The sequence below is a fragment of the Thamnophis elegans genome, chromosome 9, assembly GCF_009769535.1.
Source record: "Thamnophis elegans isolate rThaEle1 chromosome 9, rThaEle1.pri, whole genome shotgun sequence".
Taxonomy (NCBI): Eukaryota; Metazoa; Chordata; class Lepidosauria; order Squamata; family Colubridae; genus Thamnophis; species Thamnophis elegans.
The window spans coordinates 75,021,479-75,038,913 of record NC_045549.1 but is presented as its reverse complement, the minus strand read 5'-3'; the positions used below and the strand labels follow the sequence as shown (position 1 = coordinate 75,038,913).

Here is a 17,435-nt window from a genome sequence, read left to right as displayed (position 1 = left end):
TGTGCGCGCGCGCACATGCGCATAACTCTGGAACCACTCAAGCAATTTCAACCAAACTTGGTAAACAGATGACTTACTCTCTGGAAACAAATACTGCGAGGGTAAGACACCCCTCGGGGAGTGTGTTCTGTTAAGATACAGCCTGTTGTGTCTTAAAATGGCTTCTACTGTACTGCCATAAAATGGCTTCTACTGTACAGACAGTGGAGTTGCCATGATAACGGCTTCACAGTACTCCATAAGGGGGGCTCCCTCTGGTAAGGGGGAAAATCCAACATTAGAAATTACGTTTGGTCCGGACATTTCCTCCCACCAATAAATACCCGGGCAATGCCAGGATTATCGGCTAGTTACATTTCTAAATGGAAAATAATTGGGAAAATTGTATTTATTTTGTGCAGGGACTAATTCTTCCTGGCTTTTTCTTCCTACCTGTCAAAGAGGACAGATACTCGCTCCATCGCCACGATGACCGATTCACTGTCTGGAGCTGCCGAGTGAGGATCTGCGCTTCGTCCGGGACTGACTTTCTCTTTTCCTAAAGCCGCAATCGGGGGCGGGGGGGGGGGGGGAGGCAGAAGGGGGGGGGAAGAGTGATAAAAATAAGAATGATTACTACAACCTCGTGACATGGATCAAAGGGAATTGACAAGAAAGAACGATGGACGGAATGCAGGCAATTCGCCTTCGCTATCAGCGGTGAAGGGTTTCTGAGCTCGGTCGTTTTTGTGCAGATGCTTCGTTATGCGACCAGGAAAACTGACAGCTGCACAAAAACAACCCAGCTTAGAGACAAACAAGGATCTACAAAACCAGGATGGTTGAGAAGAACTGTTGAGTTGAAAGTGACTGCAGTCGTAAAGACTGATTCATTTTGAGCCAGCTGTAGAAAATACTGGTCCCCCGCTTCCCCCGCTGGTACATGGTATAAACGCAAGCATTTGCTTGCTAAGATGAGTGATGCGGTGGCTTAGAGGTACAGCTCTTCGCCACACGATTGGGAGGCTGTAAGTTCGATCCTAGGTAGAGGCAGGTATTTCTCTCTCTGGGCACAATGAGAATATATTGGCTGAATATAACTCCGCATTGGTGACAGGTAGAGCAGTTGGCCAGTAAACACTCGGCTCCATTCAGTTGCCCAGATTCCACTTCGCAAAGGATTATGGGGGCATTAAAATGATGATTCGCTTGCAAGGATGGAAGACAATACGGGTAGTCCTCGACTTACGACCATTCCCTTAGTGACTGCTCAAAGTTACAACAGTACTGAAAGGAGGGAGTTACGAGTGAGTTTTTTTCACTGCAGTAGCTCCACAGTCACTTGATCACAATTCAGACACTTGGCAACTGACTCCTCTTTACGATGGTTGCAAGGTTCCCGGGGGTCATATGATCCCCTCAAGGGAGAAGCCCGATTCACTTAAGAACCATGTTACTTAGCCGCAGTGATTCGTTTTAACAACGGCGGTGAGAAAGATCGCAAATTGGGACAAAATTTTACTCCACAAATGTTTCATTCAGCAACGGAAATCTGGGGCTCATTTGTGGTCGTAAATCGAATGCCTGTGTTTCTCACTCCCCCCCCCGCTTCTGAGTCAGTGGATCGTCGCCTAAATAACATTGAGAACGGCAAACCGTGTTACCTGTGTACATGCAGCTCAGCATGAGTCCCAAGGCGGCCATGGCTCTATGCGGACTAAGGACATTCACGCGGTCCACGCTCAGCTTCACCAGCGCTTCGCAGTCCGGCTGGGAGAGCTGCTCCGAGAGCAGGAGCCTTTCCAGACCTCTGAGCACACAGTGGTAGATCACCGAGGGAGTGGATCCCTCGTTTTCGGATAGCATCACTCCGCACATCTGGAAGAGACGAGAAAGCGTCAGATCTGCCGTTCATGTCGCATCAGCTCCCATTCGCCTCGATAGCAGCCCGTCCTGAAATGTGGGGAGGGGGGGGGATAGAGGGATACAGGGATGACAGAGGTGCCAACCAGAGACAATGGTTGAATGACCCAAGGACACGGGCATGCGAACGCCCACCGAAGAGGCGCCAAACTTTAGAACGGTGACCAAAATGACTCATTTGAACCTCATTGGACACAAACAGGACGATCAACTTCAGCTTTCAGAAGTTGCGGGAGCTTCATCCCTGGAGTCTTTCGGGAAGAGACAGGACTGCCCTCTGTCAGAAAGGGTGTAGGGTCTCCTGCTTGGCCATGGGGTTGGACTTGATGACCCACAACGTCCTTTCCAAATATATTAGTCTGTTATTATTCTGTTATTCAGAAGTTGTGGGAGCTTCATCCCTGGAGGCTTTCGAGAAGAGACTGGACATCTGTCAGAAACAGTGTAGGGTCTCCTGCTTCGGCAGAGGGGGGGGGGTTGGACTAGATGACCTCCAAGGTCCTTTCCAACTCTGCTAATCTGTTAAATATCAAGGAGGAAGGCCTGGCTGAGGGGTAAAATACTGTGTTTACGCGGGAATCCTCAGATCTGGCTTGTAACCGCTTGGCTTTAGTAAAAGTAGAGGTAGCCCTCGACTTACGGCCACAAAGGAGCCCAAATTTTCTTTTGTTAAACGAGACATTTGTTAAGTGAGCTTTGCCCCATTTTACGACCTTTCTTGCCACAGCTGTTAAGTGGATCGCTGCAGTTGATAAGTTAGTAACCCAGCTGTTAAATGAATATCTGCTTTCCCCACTGACTTTACTGGTCAGAAGGCTGCAAAGAGGGAATGGTGTGACCTTGTGTGACACAGCGACGGTCGTAAATATGAACCTGTTCCCAAGCCTCCAAACTTTGATCACATGACCACAAGGACGCTACAAAAGTCGTAACTTTGAAAAACGGTGGTAAGCCACATGGTTCAATGCCGCTGTAACTCTGAACGGTCAATAAACGGACTGTGGTAAGTCGAGGACCACCCGTACGCCTTTTGCTACAAGTGGAGTCGAGGGTCTTTCTTTCCCCAACGCCCAAGTTGGGACAGGCCTGACACAAAGAAGAATGGCTGAGCAAAGTTTTGAGACTGGCCAATGCAAGGTGTGAGTGAAGGAAATGATATTAAGTTACTTTTTTTTATAAAATGTTAAAAGGTTGCTTTTGTATTCTTTTACAATGTTAAATGTATAAGCCATTATATTCTTGCTTAAAGTGTGTAAAAAGTTACTGTGCTTTTGCTAACCACAAAATGTGTTCGGTAAACAGGACAAGATAACCTTTGTTATTCCAAGCCTACGTACAAGTTAGATAGGAAGCCATCTGCTCAGACGAAAGGCACCAGAAAAACCAAATAAAGAGATAGGGGCCTCTCAAGAAATTGTCAAGTTCTCTTTAAGAGTATGGAATGACAAAAGAAATGACTTAATTGAATGAGCAGGAGGGGGAGAGTTCCTTAGGAGTTTATCAAATGTGTTGTTTGAAGGCTATTCTTTGCTCTCCTTGTATGCGATCTGCTTGGGAAGAGACTCGGAGGCCGCCTTTGCAAATGCTTTTTATTTTTCTGTAAATAAACCTTTTTGAATTGTGAACCAGACTTGCCTCTGTGTTGTGAGGATTTGATAGTTGGGTTTTTATCTCACATGAGGGTCAACCGAGAAGGTTCTTTTCACCTCCGCCTTTCCTCGAAGGCCACGCGGGAAACTCTCTGGAGGCCTCAACCCTACCTGAATAATTCCAGAAGAGAATTCGGGTCCGACGTCAGCAGGGTAGTTTTCGATTAAGTAGAAGGCCACTGCGCACATGACCAAGATGTGCTGCTGGCTGTGGAGGTGCACACAGCTGTTAAAAGAGAGACAAAAAAGAAGTGTGTGCGTGTGGTGTTTCAACGTATGACAGAGATCAGCACTAAAAACAAACACGCTCTTCTTTCATTTTTCTACTTCTTCTGACCGAGGCTTCCCAAAACCACAAAGCAGATTCCTTGTCCGGACAAAATCCCTTTTTATGAAGCTACTGTGAATCCCTCGCATTCACATCTACCAAGCAGTCCCAGCAAACAGACTTTCAAGGGTGAATTGACAACCACAGACCTCATCAGGCTTGGAGAGCTGCCAGGCCGATATCTTCCAAACGCAACACTGTACAAGGAAATACTTGGCAGAATCTCTGAGAGTCACGAACAAATCTTCACACTAATGAAACGAACTAATTGTCTCCTGAAAACTCCACTCCCCTTTCGCTCCTCTTTATTCCCTCTGGGAGGGGCCATTCACCGTCCACCTGTGCCTTTACTCCCGAGTCGACCCTTGTTCTTTAGCTCTTCCCTTCTCCTGGCAACTCTAATCAAAATTCAGTCGCTTGGTAACTGACTTGTCTTTATGACGGTTGCTGTGTCCCGGGGTCACGCCATCATCCCCTTATGTGACCTTCCAACAAGCAAAATCAATGGGGAGGCCAGTTTCACTTAACAACCGGGTGCAGGGATGCACTTAACAACTAAGAAAGGTCGTAAAATGGGGCAGAACTCACTTCACAAATGTCTCAGCTTAAGGACAGAAATTTTGGGCTCAACTGGGGTCACAGGTCAAGGACTAGCTGTAAAAATAAAACAATATCTAAAGAAGGAACCAATGCCCCAATCAAGGAACTGCCAAAAAACTAACAATAATACCCCGATCAAAGAAGCCTCCTGCTAACACTCACAGGGCCAACCACTAGAATATGAATTGAGAGTATTCCTCTCCCTCCTAACACTGATAATGTTACCTAGTTGGGTCATGAAATGTCTGCAAAAAAACTACCAAGCTCAGAGAGCACCAAGGGACTGCTCATTTCAACCCTGAGCTACAAATATTCTCCTTTATCGGGAACTAAAGTTTCTCAGGGCTGTTTTAGCATTTCAATAAAACACCTCTTCCCCCACCCCAAAATAGATAACCAGGTTAGGTTTTGATGCGTGTGTGTTAGGAATATAATCTAACGGTTGGATTGGCAATATATATAAATCATGGAACAATGTTGTACCTGTTTCTTTAAATCATACTGTAAAATGTGATTGGTTGCTGTTTTCCTCAATCAGCCATAAGAGGGAGCCAGAACGACTGTTAGTTCTGTTTTGTTAGATGCTGGGCTGATCTGATCTGAGTGTTTTTGGAAGCTGGCTGTTAGAAGGTGCCGTGAGCTATTGTAAGTTTTGCAACTGCTAGCAAACTTTGAGTGACAGACTGTTTGTATGATTATGGACTATATTATTTGGATTATCCCTTAACTGAAAGACGTTGATGACTGACTGTCTTATCCGTGTATGACTTGGACTGTTTGATGGACTCTGATACCTCTTATTTCCACGAAAGTAAAAGCCTATTTAAACTGCAGTGTCTCTGTACGCTGGTTTGTGTGTTCTCCAACACAACTCTCACAACGCTTCGCTGAACACACTCGCTCTCCCAACGGGGAGCTTACATAACAGTGTGGTTTTTTTCCCCTTTACAATTCCACACACACACACACACACCCCATTGGATGATAATTTTAGCGAGGAGTTTCTTCTACCAAGACCTACTGGGCTACGCCACGCAGATTGGACAGCAGGTATTCGGTGATGACCGGAATAAGTTGCTTCGCCGTCTCGTCCAGGAGGTCGCACTCCAAAATGTACAGGATGCCATGCAGCGCGCCAATTCGGCTCGGCATGTGCGCGCTGCGGAGCGTCGATTCCAGCAGGCGGCTGACAGGCTCCGCCACTGCTTTATCCTGATGGATGGAAAAAAGATGGGGAGTAGTGGTGGTGGTGTCCAAATGAATTTAGGCCAGGGCCTTTCAGGATTGGGATGGAAGGGGGGGCAGGATGACCAAGAGAGGCTAAGCAGCCGAGGTGGTGCAGTGGTTAAATGCAGCACTGCAGGCTACTTCAACTGACTGCAGTTCAGCAGTTTGGCTGTTCAAATCCCACCAGGCTCAAGGTTGACTCAGCCTTCCATCCTTCCGAGGTGGGTAAAATGAGGACCCAGATTGTTGTTGGGGGCAATATGCTGACTCTGTAAACCGCTTAGAGAGGGCTGAAAGCCCTATGAAGCGGTATATAAGCCTAACTATTGCTATTGCTATTCAAGCAGTGAACACGAGAGACAGAGCTCAGGCGAGGAGCAAGGACCACTCACTCCTGATCCGAGAGCGTGGAGAGTGGAGAGAAGGCGAGAACAGCGCAGGCTGACTCGACTACTCGGGAGGAGAGAGGGGCCCCACCCCTCTTCACAAGCCACACCTGGGGACTGAGACTTAAGGAGACACTGGGGGGGGGGGAATTCTCGGGAACAAACGCTAAAATCATGGAGTGCAGACGTTTAAACTTTCCTGGATTCCTTGCATTCTTTCTGGATTTCTGGATTACTTGCTGTGCTCCTTTGCTTCCTGGACTTCTTGCTTTGCAATTGTGGTGCTCACAGCATTGGACTCAAGGTGTGTGTGTGTGTGTGTGTGTGTGTGTGTGTGTGTTTTCACACTTTTCTCTGGGACTTGCCAGAAACGTGGGAGCGTTTGGGGCAATTTGGAGCAGTAAAGGGGCAGTTTGAACTATCAGCTGCCTGCCTTGCCTCTGTGCCGTGCCCCTGGGTCGTGACAGGAAGTTTTGGACTCTATTGTGGGTCGTAAGTCGAGGACTTTCCTGTGATTATCCAAAAATCTTACCATGCCAAGGACAGCCGCTGCTTTGCACACAGCAGGGACCAAATACTGGAGAAGAATCTCGTCTTCCGACGGGTGGACTTTTCGCAGTTCAGTTAACGTCGCGTACATCATTTCAAACTGATTTCTCTCCGTAAACAAGTCAGAGACGGCTAAAAGCTGCGAAGACATAAAGCCAGAAAACGCATGAAAATAAGAGGACCCTTTAATGTCGTAGATCTCAAGTCTTTGCGTCAGAATTTGGGGCAGAAGGAATCCTGGGAAGGAAAGTTCATTTAGTGACCGTTCAAAGTTACAACATCACTGGCGGGGAAAAAGTGACTGATGACCCGTTTTCGCACTTAATGACCATGGCAGCAATGGACGCTTGGCTACTGACTCAGATTTATGATGGTTTTAATGTCCCGGGATCACGTGATCCCCTTTTTAGTGACCTTCTGACAAGCACAGTCAATAGGAAAACCAGTTTCACTTAACAACCGGGATACTGGTTTAACAACTGTGGTGACTCGCTTAGCAACTGTGGCAAGAAATATCGTAAAACGGGAAAAACTCACTTCGCAAACGTTTCACTTAGCAACGGGAATTCTGGGCTCAACGGTGGTCATAACTTGAGGACCACCTGTGTTTCATTGCATTGCCTCTTGGGAGATTCTCTGTCATCTAGGTCATGGATGATGATGGGAATGCAAATTTGCAGATGATGGGACTCATCTCCCGTTTTCCTGCTGCATTTGTTAAGGGATTCCCTGCAGTGGTTCAATTAGTAACACGGTCGTTAAATGAATCTGGCCTCCCCGTTGACTGTGCTGGTCAGAAGGACGCAAAAGGGAACACTGCAACCGAGTATTGGGAAAAAGAGAACACACCACCAGAGCTAGATATAATCAGAAAAGTGTTGGCCTGTGCGGAAGCAGAGAGGCTCCCTCTTGAACTTAAAAATAAAGGGGAGTCAGAATATTTTGAAGTCTGGAATAGATTTTATGACTGGTATAAGACAATAGCCATAGCAATAGCAGTTAAGACTTATATACCGCTTCATAGGGCTTTCAGCTCTCTCTAAGCGGTTTACAGAGTCAGCATATTGCCCCCAACAACAATCCGGGTCCTCATTTTACCCACCTCGGAAGGATGGAAGGCTGAGTCAACCTTGAGCCGGTGAGATTTGAACCGCCGAAGTGCAGAACTGCAGTCAGCTGAAGTAGCCTGCAGTGCTGCATTTAACCACTGCGCCACCTCGGCTCGACAAGGTGACAAGACTGGAGCAAACTGTATATACTGTGATTGGACAGAAGGATTGATAATGTATTAAGTAGGCTAATTGTCAAAAGTTGTGAATAGCTGTATATAATGTGAATGTGTAGTCACTGCATTGTTTTAAATGTAAAAATAATAAAAATATATTGGGAAAAAAAATACGAGTCAGTTTACCAAGCGCCTGAGTTTTAAACGCGGGACCGTGGGGAAGCTGCCGTGGTCATTAAGTGTGAAAAATGGCCGCCAGTCACTTTTCTCAGTGCCGTTGTAACTTTGAACGGTCCCTACATGATATGTGGTAAGTCGAGGACTAGCTGTCTTAAGGCACTAAGGCCGTGATGGCAAACCTTTGGCACGCAAGCCATTTGTTAGGGCCCACGAGGCGTTGCCCTGTAAGCTCCAGTGCGCATGCGCGCTTGCCAGCGGGCTTCAGCCTTCTTTTTCGGGAAACGGACTTCCAGTTTGTGCGCTGGGCCGTTAGCCTCGGAGGGTGGGGGCTGTTTTCGCCCTCCCCAGGCTCCTAGAAAGCCTCTGGGGAGGGCAAAAAAACCGAGTCCATTGTGCAGCAAAAGCGGGGAGTGGGGGAAGCGGGTTTGCACCAGTGGTGGGATTCAGCCGGTTCGCCCCACTTCAGAAGAACCGGTTGTTAAATTTCTGAGCCTTTTGGTGAACTGGTTGTTGGAAGAAAATCATTAGGGCAGAGAATCTGTTGTTAAATTATTTGAATCTCAACACTGGTTTGCACGCATGCGTAGAATTATAGTTATAGTTTATTAATCTTGTATGCCGCCCACTCCCGGAGGACTCCGGGCGGCTTACAATAAAAAGGGGAAAGGGAATAAATAAGGCAGACAACAATTTAAGATACAACAACATTCACAATTAAAGTGGGGCTGGATACTTCAACAGCCCCCGGCCTGCCGGAACAGCCAGGACTTAGTGGCTTTATAGAAGGCCTGGAGGGTCGTAAGGGTCCGGATCTCCACGGGGAGCTCGTTCCAGAGGGTTGGAGCTGCAACAGAGAAGGCTCTCCCCCGGGAGATGGGTGTGGGCATACCGCGTGCACGACCCCCCTGCACTCCTCCCGCTTTTGGCACGTGATGGGAAAAAGGTTAGACATCACGCCACTAAGATGTGAGACGCTCAGATTTGGAGAGATTTATAACCTTGGTAAAATAAAGCCAGAACTACGCAGAAACACGGTTAATTGTATCAAGGAAAGTATTTCTTTGCTGCCGCGCTCAGCGGGACCGTCAACAGTTCAAAGCGGGGTTTGTGAGAATGAAAGCACTTAGAACGCTTACGGATCGGACCACTTCGCTGATCAGGGTAACTGGCGTCTTCTTGTTTGGGGTGGACGGGAGAATCCATTGACTGTATAACTCCAGCAGGAACTGGGAGCACGAATGAATGTCCACCCCGGCACGGTGCTTCCTACAAGTCAAGAGAGGTTCATGAGTTGACGGAAACCCATTGTAAATATTAAGATTTGCGATGTTGGCGAATATCTGAAACTCGGGTGGAGGATGAGATATGTGACATATCGCAACCGTCGTAAGCGTGAGTCAGTTGCCAAGCGTGTGAATTTTGATCATGTGACCAGGGGGGGATGTCCCCAAAGTGCTTTTTTCTTTTCCAAGGGGCAACTGGAACTTTTCTGGTTTTTCTTTGATGTTTCGCTTCTCATCCAGGAAGCTTCTTCTGCTCTGACCTGGATGACGGAGAATCTCCATAGATGATCAGGGGGTTCGGGGGGTGTGTGTGTGTTTCTGCCGGTGTTACTGCCTGTTCGATGTGCGCCGGCGCAGTTCCTTGTAAATAGGTCTGCGCACGGGCACAACATTAAAAATGTCAAAAGAACATGCCATGGCGACCGGGAAACCGGTTCAGGGGCGTGGCCAGCCTGCTGTTCCTACCGGTTCGGCAACCAGTCACAATTTCCACTACCTGTTCGCCCGAACTGGTGTGAACTGGTAGCAACCCACCTCTGATGGGGATGCTAAAAGGTCATAAGTGTGAAAAACGGTAAGTTTGGTCATTAAATGTGTTGTAAGTCAAGGACCACCTGACTACCATATTTTTTGGAGTATAAGACCCACCAGAGGATAAGACGCACCAAGAGTTTGAAGAGGCAAATTAAAAAAAAAAGTTTTTGCACTCTGCAGACCCCCCAAAAATGGCCCGTTCCCCCCCCCCCAAAAAGGGCATGGCTAGCCTTTAGGAGGCTTACAGAGTGCCCTTGGGGCAAAAATGAGCAAAAAAACAGCCTGTTCTTTGTTCATTTTTGCCCTCCCCAGCCCCCAGGAGCACTCTGGAAGCCTCCTAAAGGCTATTCACGACCATTTTTGCAAAGGGGGAGGGGTTTTGGGAGGTCAAAAGTGCTGTATTCAATGTATTTTTGGGGGGGAAAGGTGCGTCTTATACTCTGAAAAATACAGTAATTAAGATACGGGAATTTCATCTCAGATTTGAAAGCTTTGAGGTTATTCTGAACCGAAACTCCCGGATGGGCACCAGAAGAGAGAGAGAGAGAAAAAAAGACACACCTGGAATTGATGGGGGAAGAAGGGGGGGAAGAAAGGGCAGGCATGTCACTCTCATCATCTTCATCTTCGCCCCATTCTTCTTCCCGCAACGGGGTAATGCTATTTCCCAGCCACACCGAATGGATGGAGACCTGCCGGTCAAAAAAAGAAAGAAAAAAATAAAAGATTGAAAGCAATTCTTGAGCTCCTTCACAATGCGCGCATCAACGTCACAAAACATCACCCTGAATTCATGTGTCGGTCAAGTAATGAAGACACCAAAAACGCCATCTACGGCGAGTTCTCGACGTACGACCAAAACCCAAGGCTCAACATTTCGGTGTTGCACAGGGGTTAAAAGAGCCGAGGTGGCGCAGTGGTTAAATGCAGCACTGCAGGCTACTTCAGCTGACTGTAGTTCTGCAGTTCGGCTGTTCTAATCTCACCGGCTCAGGGTTGACTCAGCCTTCCATCCTTCCGAGGTGGGTGAAATGAGAACCCAGATTGTTGTTGGGGGCGATATGCTGACTCTGTAAACCGCTTAGAGAGGGCTGAAAGCCCTATGAAGCGGTATATAAGTCTAACTGCTATTGCTATTGCTAATTTCACAATTTTTCTCGCCAGCCGCCGTTAAGCGAGTCACTGAAGTTGTTAACTCAGTCACACGGTCGTTCAGTGAATCTAGCTTGCCCCGTCAACTTTGCTTGTCGGAAGGTCACAAACGAGGTCGTGTGACACACACCCCCCCTCGGACGTTGCGACCGTCATCAAATAGAAGTCGGTTGCCAAACGTCCGAATATAAACCACATGATCACGGGGGGAGGGAGGGGGGGAGGGAGGGGGGAGGATGCTGCAGTGGTCGTAAAGTGTGAAAAATGGCCAGAAGTCCCTTTGGTTCAGTGCCGCTGTAACTCCGAAAAATGACTCTCTTTCCTTTACTTAAAGGGCATTTGGACACACCTGTCCCAGTTTGTATGACATATTCCCCATTTCGCGTTCCGTATTGATCTGAAGTAGCAGTTTCTCATGGCTAATGAGGGAACCTGAAATGAGAAGAAGAAATGTAACTAGGATGGCCAGAGATCCGATTTGTTCATCTATTAGACAGATAAAGGAGAAACTACACAGATCTCCACTTCAGAGGTGGTTTTTCAGCCGGTTCGGAGTGGTTCGGGCGAACCGGTAGCGAAAATTTTCAGTAGTTCGGAGAACCGGCAAATACCACCTCTGGCTGGCCCCAACCTCCTGCCCCCGTCGTTCCCTGTCCTATATTCCTTTGGTTTTTTTAGCTCAGCTGATTCACACGGCAGAGGAGATTACCGCGCCTCAGCACCGCTGACACCGAGGACGGTCTTTGAGTGCTATACGCGCAAAGCACGCTCTCGTAGAACCGGTAGGAAAAGATTTGGAATCCCACCACTGCTGCAGTCCCTGATCTGGGGGACGGCTTGGCCTGCAGGAAGAAACTGAGGAGGGGGATTCTCTCCTCTTGTCTGTTACTGGAGGAGAGGGGAAGGTGTCAGGCCTCCGTCGGAGTCTGAATCAGCGGAGGAAGATCAACCGGAAATGGAGCCGACGAAGGGGCGGTTTCATTGGCTTCGGAGGAATGTGTGGAGGAGGAAGCCAAGTCAGGCCAGGGCCTTTCAGGATTGGGATGGCTTGTAGGCAGGGAAGAACAGAGGCAGGATGACCAGGAGAGACTGAGCAGTGAACATGAGGGACAGAGCTCAGGCAATGAGCAAGGACCATCCACTCCTGATCCGAGAGCATGGAGAGTAGAGAGAAGGCGAGAACAGAGCAGGCTGATCCAGCTGTAAAGTACCCTAACGATGCCTGCTTCATAATAAACAACCCAATAGTGTAATACAAAAAGCAGTGATTTATTAACAGCTTCATTAGGCGGTGCTCATCTCCCTTTCAAAGCCAAAGAGCTAGCGCTGTCCGAAGACGTCTCTGTGGTCATGTGGCCGGCATGACTCAACGCCGAAGGAGCATGGAATGCTGTTCCCTTCCCACCAAAGGTGGTCCCTGTTTTTCTATTTGCATTTTTACGTGCTTTTGAACTGCTAGGTTGGCAGAAGCTGGGACAAGTCACGGGAGCTCACTCCATTAAGCAGCACTAGGGATTCAAACTGCTGAACTGCCGACCTTTCTGATCGACAAGTTCGGCGTCTTAGCCACTGAGCCACTGAGTTGAGATACTGACAAATATATAAACCACCGTTTTACCTGTAGTAGAGGGGGCCAGGGATGGAACAGGGTCCCACACCTGGTATACGTGGTGGCAAGCGACGTTGTCCCTCTTAGAGGCCATTTCTTGGATCTCTTGCTCGACAATCCCACGGATAATGTTCAATTTCCTCCCGAACCTGATAGTCAGCAGAAAGAATGCATTGTGTGAGTAATAATATATTTAGGAATTGTCAAATCAGTGAGGCGTTTGAAAAAGACATGCTCCTTCTCCCCTGAAAGCACGTGATACTTGAAATGGGCTATAGGAAGTCCTCGGCTTATGACAGTTCATGTAGTGATTGTTAAAAGTTAACTCAAGATTTAAACCATAACAGTTCTTCAAGCCGTCACAGACCCCCCGTGATGACATCCTGTCCCCCCCACCAGGGTTCTGTGTATTGCAAGTTGAGGGACACTGTCTTAGATAAATATAATGATACAGAGTCAAATGAAGGGAGAGAGAGAGTGAGCGAGAGAGAGAAAATAAAAGAAAACTGCTTTTAATCCTTCTCAATCACTTGTTGGGATTAGAAGGGATTTGTCCATGGTTGAACTCGTGCTGCTTAAGTCGCCCCGATGTAAAAAAAGAGGTTGAGACTCTTAGAAAAAGTGCATTCTATTTTTGTAAAATTTTGTAAAAATTCTATTCCATTCCATATTTTCTCATCTCTTCTCCTCTCTTCCTATTCTCTATTCCATTCCATATTTTCTATTCTATTCTATTCCTATTCCATATTTTCTCGTCTCTTCTCCTCTCTTTCTATTCTCTATTCCATATTTTCCATTCCATTCCATTCTATTCTATTCTTACTCCTATTCCATTCCATATTTTCTCATCTCTTCTCCTCTCTTCCTATTCTCTATTCCATTCCATATTTTCTATTCTATTCTATTCTATTCTTACTCCTATTCTATTCCATTCCATATTTTCTCATCTCTTCTCCTCTCTTTCTATTCTCTATTCCAGTCCATACTTTCTATTCTATTCTATTCTATTCTTATTCTATTCTTTTCCATTCCATTCCATTCCATTCTTTCTCGTCTCTTCTCTCTTCCTATTCTTTATTTCATTCCATTCCATTTTCTATTCCATTCTAATTCTATTTTCCATTCCATTCCATTCTTTCTCGTCTCTTTTCTCTTCCTATTCTTTATTCTATTCCATTCCATTTTCTATTCTATTCTATTCTATTCTATTCTATTCTATTCTCATTCCCATTCCTATTCTGCCACCGGGAAGCCTGTGGCAGACTCAGGGAACTTCTCCTGGAGGTTTCTCTTGTTCCTGTTTTTGACAACTCCCTATTACACCCCTATCACAGAACCCAGGAGGTTATAGGTTGCGTTCCCCCAATCAAGGCCTAATGAGGGATAAAGGAAGCAAATGCCCCCATTCCTCCCCCCCCCCGAAATACCTGGTGTCAAGAGCTTTCAAGGTTTTGTTCCGAGGCTGCTGCTCCAGACAGCTGACGGCTGGGTTGCCAGCCAGCGGGATGGTCATTGCGCTCAGCACCAAGGAGGTGATGGCTTGCACAGCCAGGACATTGATCTGGGTCCTTTCCATGTCTTCCTGGAAACAAAAAAAAAAAAAAAAAAAAAGGCACAGGTGTCTATCTACCGTATTTTTGGAAGTATAAGACGCACCAGAGTATAAGACGCACCATGATTTTGAAGAGGTACATTTTTTTAAAAAAGCTTTTGCCCTCTGCACGCCTCGTTTTTTTTTTGTGAAAAAACCCCTGCAAAGTGCTCCCGGGGGCTGGGGGCAAAAATGAGCAAAAAAGGCCATTATTATTATTATTATTATTGCAAAAAAATGGCATGCATAGGCTTCGGGAGGCTTGTAGAGTGCTCCTGGGGGCTGGGGCAGAAATGAACAAAAAATGGCCCATTTTCCACTCATTTTTGCCCTCCTGGGCCCCCATGAGTACTTTGCAGGCCTCCCAAACCCTCTGCGTGCCCATTTTTGCAAAGGGGCGAGGTTTCGCGAGGCCAAAAATGTTGTATTCGGTGTGTAAGACGCACATAGAGAAAGAGAGACACAGAGAGAGACACAAACAGAGAAACACAGAGAGAAGACAAAGAGAGAGAGGCAGAGAGAGAGAGAGAGAGAGAGAGAGAGAGAGAGAGAGAGAGAGAGAGAGAGAGAGGCAGAGAGAGACACACACACAGAGAAACACAGAGAGAAGACAAAGAGAGACAGGGAGGGAGAGAGAGAGAAAGGCAGAGAGAAACACAGAGAGAAGACAAAGAGAGAGAGAGAGAGAGAGAGAAAGGCAGAGAGAAACACAGAGAGAAGACAAAGAGAGAGAGGGAGAGGGAGAGAGAGAGAGAGAGAGAGAGAGAGAGGGAGGGAGGGAGGGAGGCCAAGGCCAGAGGGCACCAAAGACCCCTGATTATTTTACCTCTTGCTGGTTTTCCTCCTGATCCATGGCGATCGGCTGGGTCACGAGGACTCCCAGGAGGCTGGCCCAGGTTTCCTCAAACTGCATGCGGTTGGTCCACCCTAGAGATAAAAAGCACATGCTTGCCATGAGATGGGCAGCTTCAGAAATATGACACACATCAATCAACATTTAGCCTTCCAGAATCCAGAGCCGCTTATTTAAAACCCGGAGGGACAGCAGCGTGGCGCAGAGGTTAGAATGCAGTATTGCAGGCTATCTGCCCACAGCTAGGAAGTTCGATCCTGACCGGCCCAAGGTTGGCTCAGCCTTCCGTCCTTCCGAGGTGGGTCAACTGAGGAGCCAAATTGTTGGGGGCAAGAGGCTGACTCTGTAAACCGCTTAGAGAGGGCTGTGAAAGCACTGTGAAGCGGGATATAAGTCTAAATGCTACTGATGTTGCAATTTTTATGTCCCTGTTCTCAGGAACTCTGCCTGGGCTGGAGACCTTCAGATCTGCAACGGCTGCTAAGGATGGCAGAGAATTGCAGGCAAATTCACCCAGAATTAAAACTTTATTTTATTATTTTATTATCCAGGGATGAGATTCCAACATACGGTACATGGGAATTTCCCAACACTTCTTAATTAATTTGATTTGATTTAATGAATTTATAGGCCGCCCAATCCCGAAGGACTCCGGGCGGCTTACAGAAAATAAATTTTAAAAAGTAAAGAGTTAAAAAACTGCACATAATATAGGAATTGATGGGAATATCATACTTTTTTTTCCCTTTAGAATTACTATTTCTCAAAACCCAAAATATTTTTTTTAAAAAACATTCATTCAGTCAGCCTCCTGTAACAGATAACGTCGTAATTTGGGGTCTCTTGTTTTCCTGCTTAACACATAACAGGATTCACCCAGAATTAAAACTTTTTAATGGGGGTTTTAAAACGTTAACCTGTCCCAAAAGCCTTTCGGGGGTTTCCTGACTAAAACTCATTTCCACTTTCCGGGACTTACCCAGCGTGTTAATTCGGTAGATGAATTCTTTGAAGATTTCTCTCTCTTGGAGAAATTCCACCGGGATTTCTGGGAACGTCGTGCCGAATTCCCCCGTCGGCCTTGGCGACCAGCCCAATTTCCAGACCTATCCCGGCGTAGAAGGGTGGAGAAAGCTCACTTAGTGCCCAAAGTTGCAACATCACTGGGAAAAAAAGTGACTGACGACCATTTTTCACACTTATGACCATCCCTGGGTCATGGGATCGAAATTCAGACCCTTCGCCACTGACTCACATTTATGACGGTTGCAGTGTCCTGGGGGGGGTCGTGTGACCCCCTTTTGCGACCTAGCAACTGTGGCGAGAAAGGTGGTAAAATGGAGCAAAACTCACTTAGCAAATGTCTCACTTTAACCGTATAAATTTTGGGCACCCTTGTGGTTGTATCTCGAGGACTACCTGCAGGGGTGGGATTCAGCCAGTTCGGGCCGATTCGGGTGAACTGGACATTAATCTCACATCTGATTCGCAAACCGGTAGTTCTGACGACGAGCTGGCCCCGCCCCTCCTCTCCCAGGACTCTCCAGGCGCCCCGTTCTGGCTCCCAGGTCAGTTTAGGGAGGCCTCCTAGGCCCAAATGGCCCGCCGAACTGTGTGGCGCAGGATGTGTGTGTCTGTGTAGCGCAAAACGCCTGCTCACTGAACCGGTTGTTAAAAACAGTTGCATCCCACCATGAGTTTGCAATCTGTATACTAATACTGTCAACTCGTAAAGCAAATACTAGCCATTTGGAAGCTGGGCTTTTGGGGCATTTCGTTCCTAGTGTTGTGGCCCGGCGGCGGCCAGTGGAGCTGCCAGCAGAGTCGGAGAGTGAGGAGGTTGGGGAGGAACCCAGTCCTGGGGGCTGAGGAAAGCTCAGAGGAGGGCTCTGCGTCGGAGGCAGAGAAGGAGCTAGAGAGCAGTGAGGCAGAAGAACAGCTGGAGCCTGTTCCCAGTGTGCGCATGTGCAGAGCTGCCAGAAGACAAGAACAACTCAGAAAGCAGGGTCGACTTGGGAGTAAAGCCACACCTTGGAGTTGATTGGCCCCTCCCAGAGGAAACTAAAGAGGAGCAAATGGGGAGGGGGGGGGGCTTTTGCAGGAAACAATTCATTCCTTTGGTCGTTTCATGAGTGGAAAGTTTTCTTTGTGACTATAAGAGACTCTGTTGCCTCTCACTGTATGTGGAAACTAGTTATCTGGCAGTGCTCCAAGCGAGATAAGGTTCGTGTTGATAAATATTCCTCTGAAAGCTTCTTGCTTTCTAAGGAAGGCTGGGTCAGAACACCTGACTAAAGACAGATCATTAAAAAGAAGCACTATATTATTTGCAATAATAAATATAGATATCTCAAAATATAAACGCTG

The 17,435-nt window shown here is 47.2% G+C and overlaps 1 protein-coding gene across 1 annotated transcript in view; it reads right to left on the bottom strand.

Annotated features, from left to right (window-relative positions):
* Positions 1–405: 405 nt before the first annotated feature.
* HTT (huntingtin) overlaps positions 406–17,435 on the bottom strand; it is a 109,869-nt gene continuing 92,839 nt past the window's right edge. Inside the window, exons 53-64 of the mRNA XM_032223789.1 lie at positions 16,048–16,174; positions 15,042–15,142; positions 14,052–14,206; positions 12,634–12,773; positions 11,365–11,447; positions 10,425–10,555; positions 9,183–9,312; positions 6,625–6,780; positions 5,501–5,691; positions 3,663–3,777; positions 1,644–1,857; positions 406–538 (exon numbers count right to left, since the gene is read on the bottom strand). Coding sequence (XP_032079680.1) covers positions 429–538; positions 1,644–1,857; positions 3,663–3,777; positions 5,501–5,691; positions 6,625–6,780; positions 9,183–9,312; positions 10,425–10,555; positions 11,365–11,447; positions 12,634–12,773; positions 14,052–14,206; positions 15,042–15,142; positions 16,048–16,174 — 1,653 coding nt within the window. The 3' untranslated portion in view covers positions 406–428. The remainder of the gene's footprint in view (positions 539–1,643; positions 1,858–3,662; positions 3,778–5,500; positions 5,692–6,624; positions 6,781–9,182; positions 9,313–10,424; positions 10,556–11,364; positions 11,448–12,633; positions 12,774–14,051; positions 14,207–15,041; positions 15,143–16,047; positions 16,175–17,435) is intronic.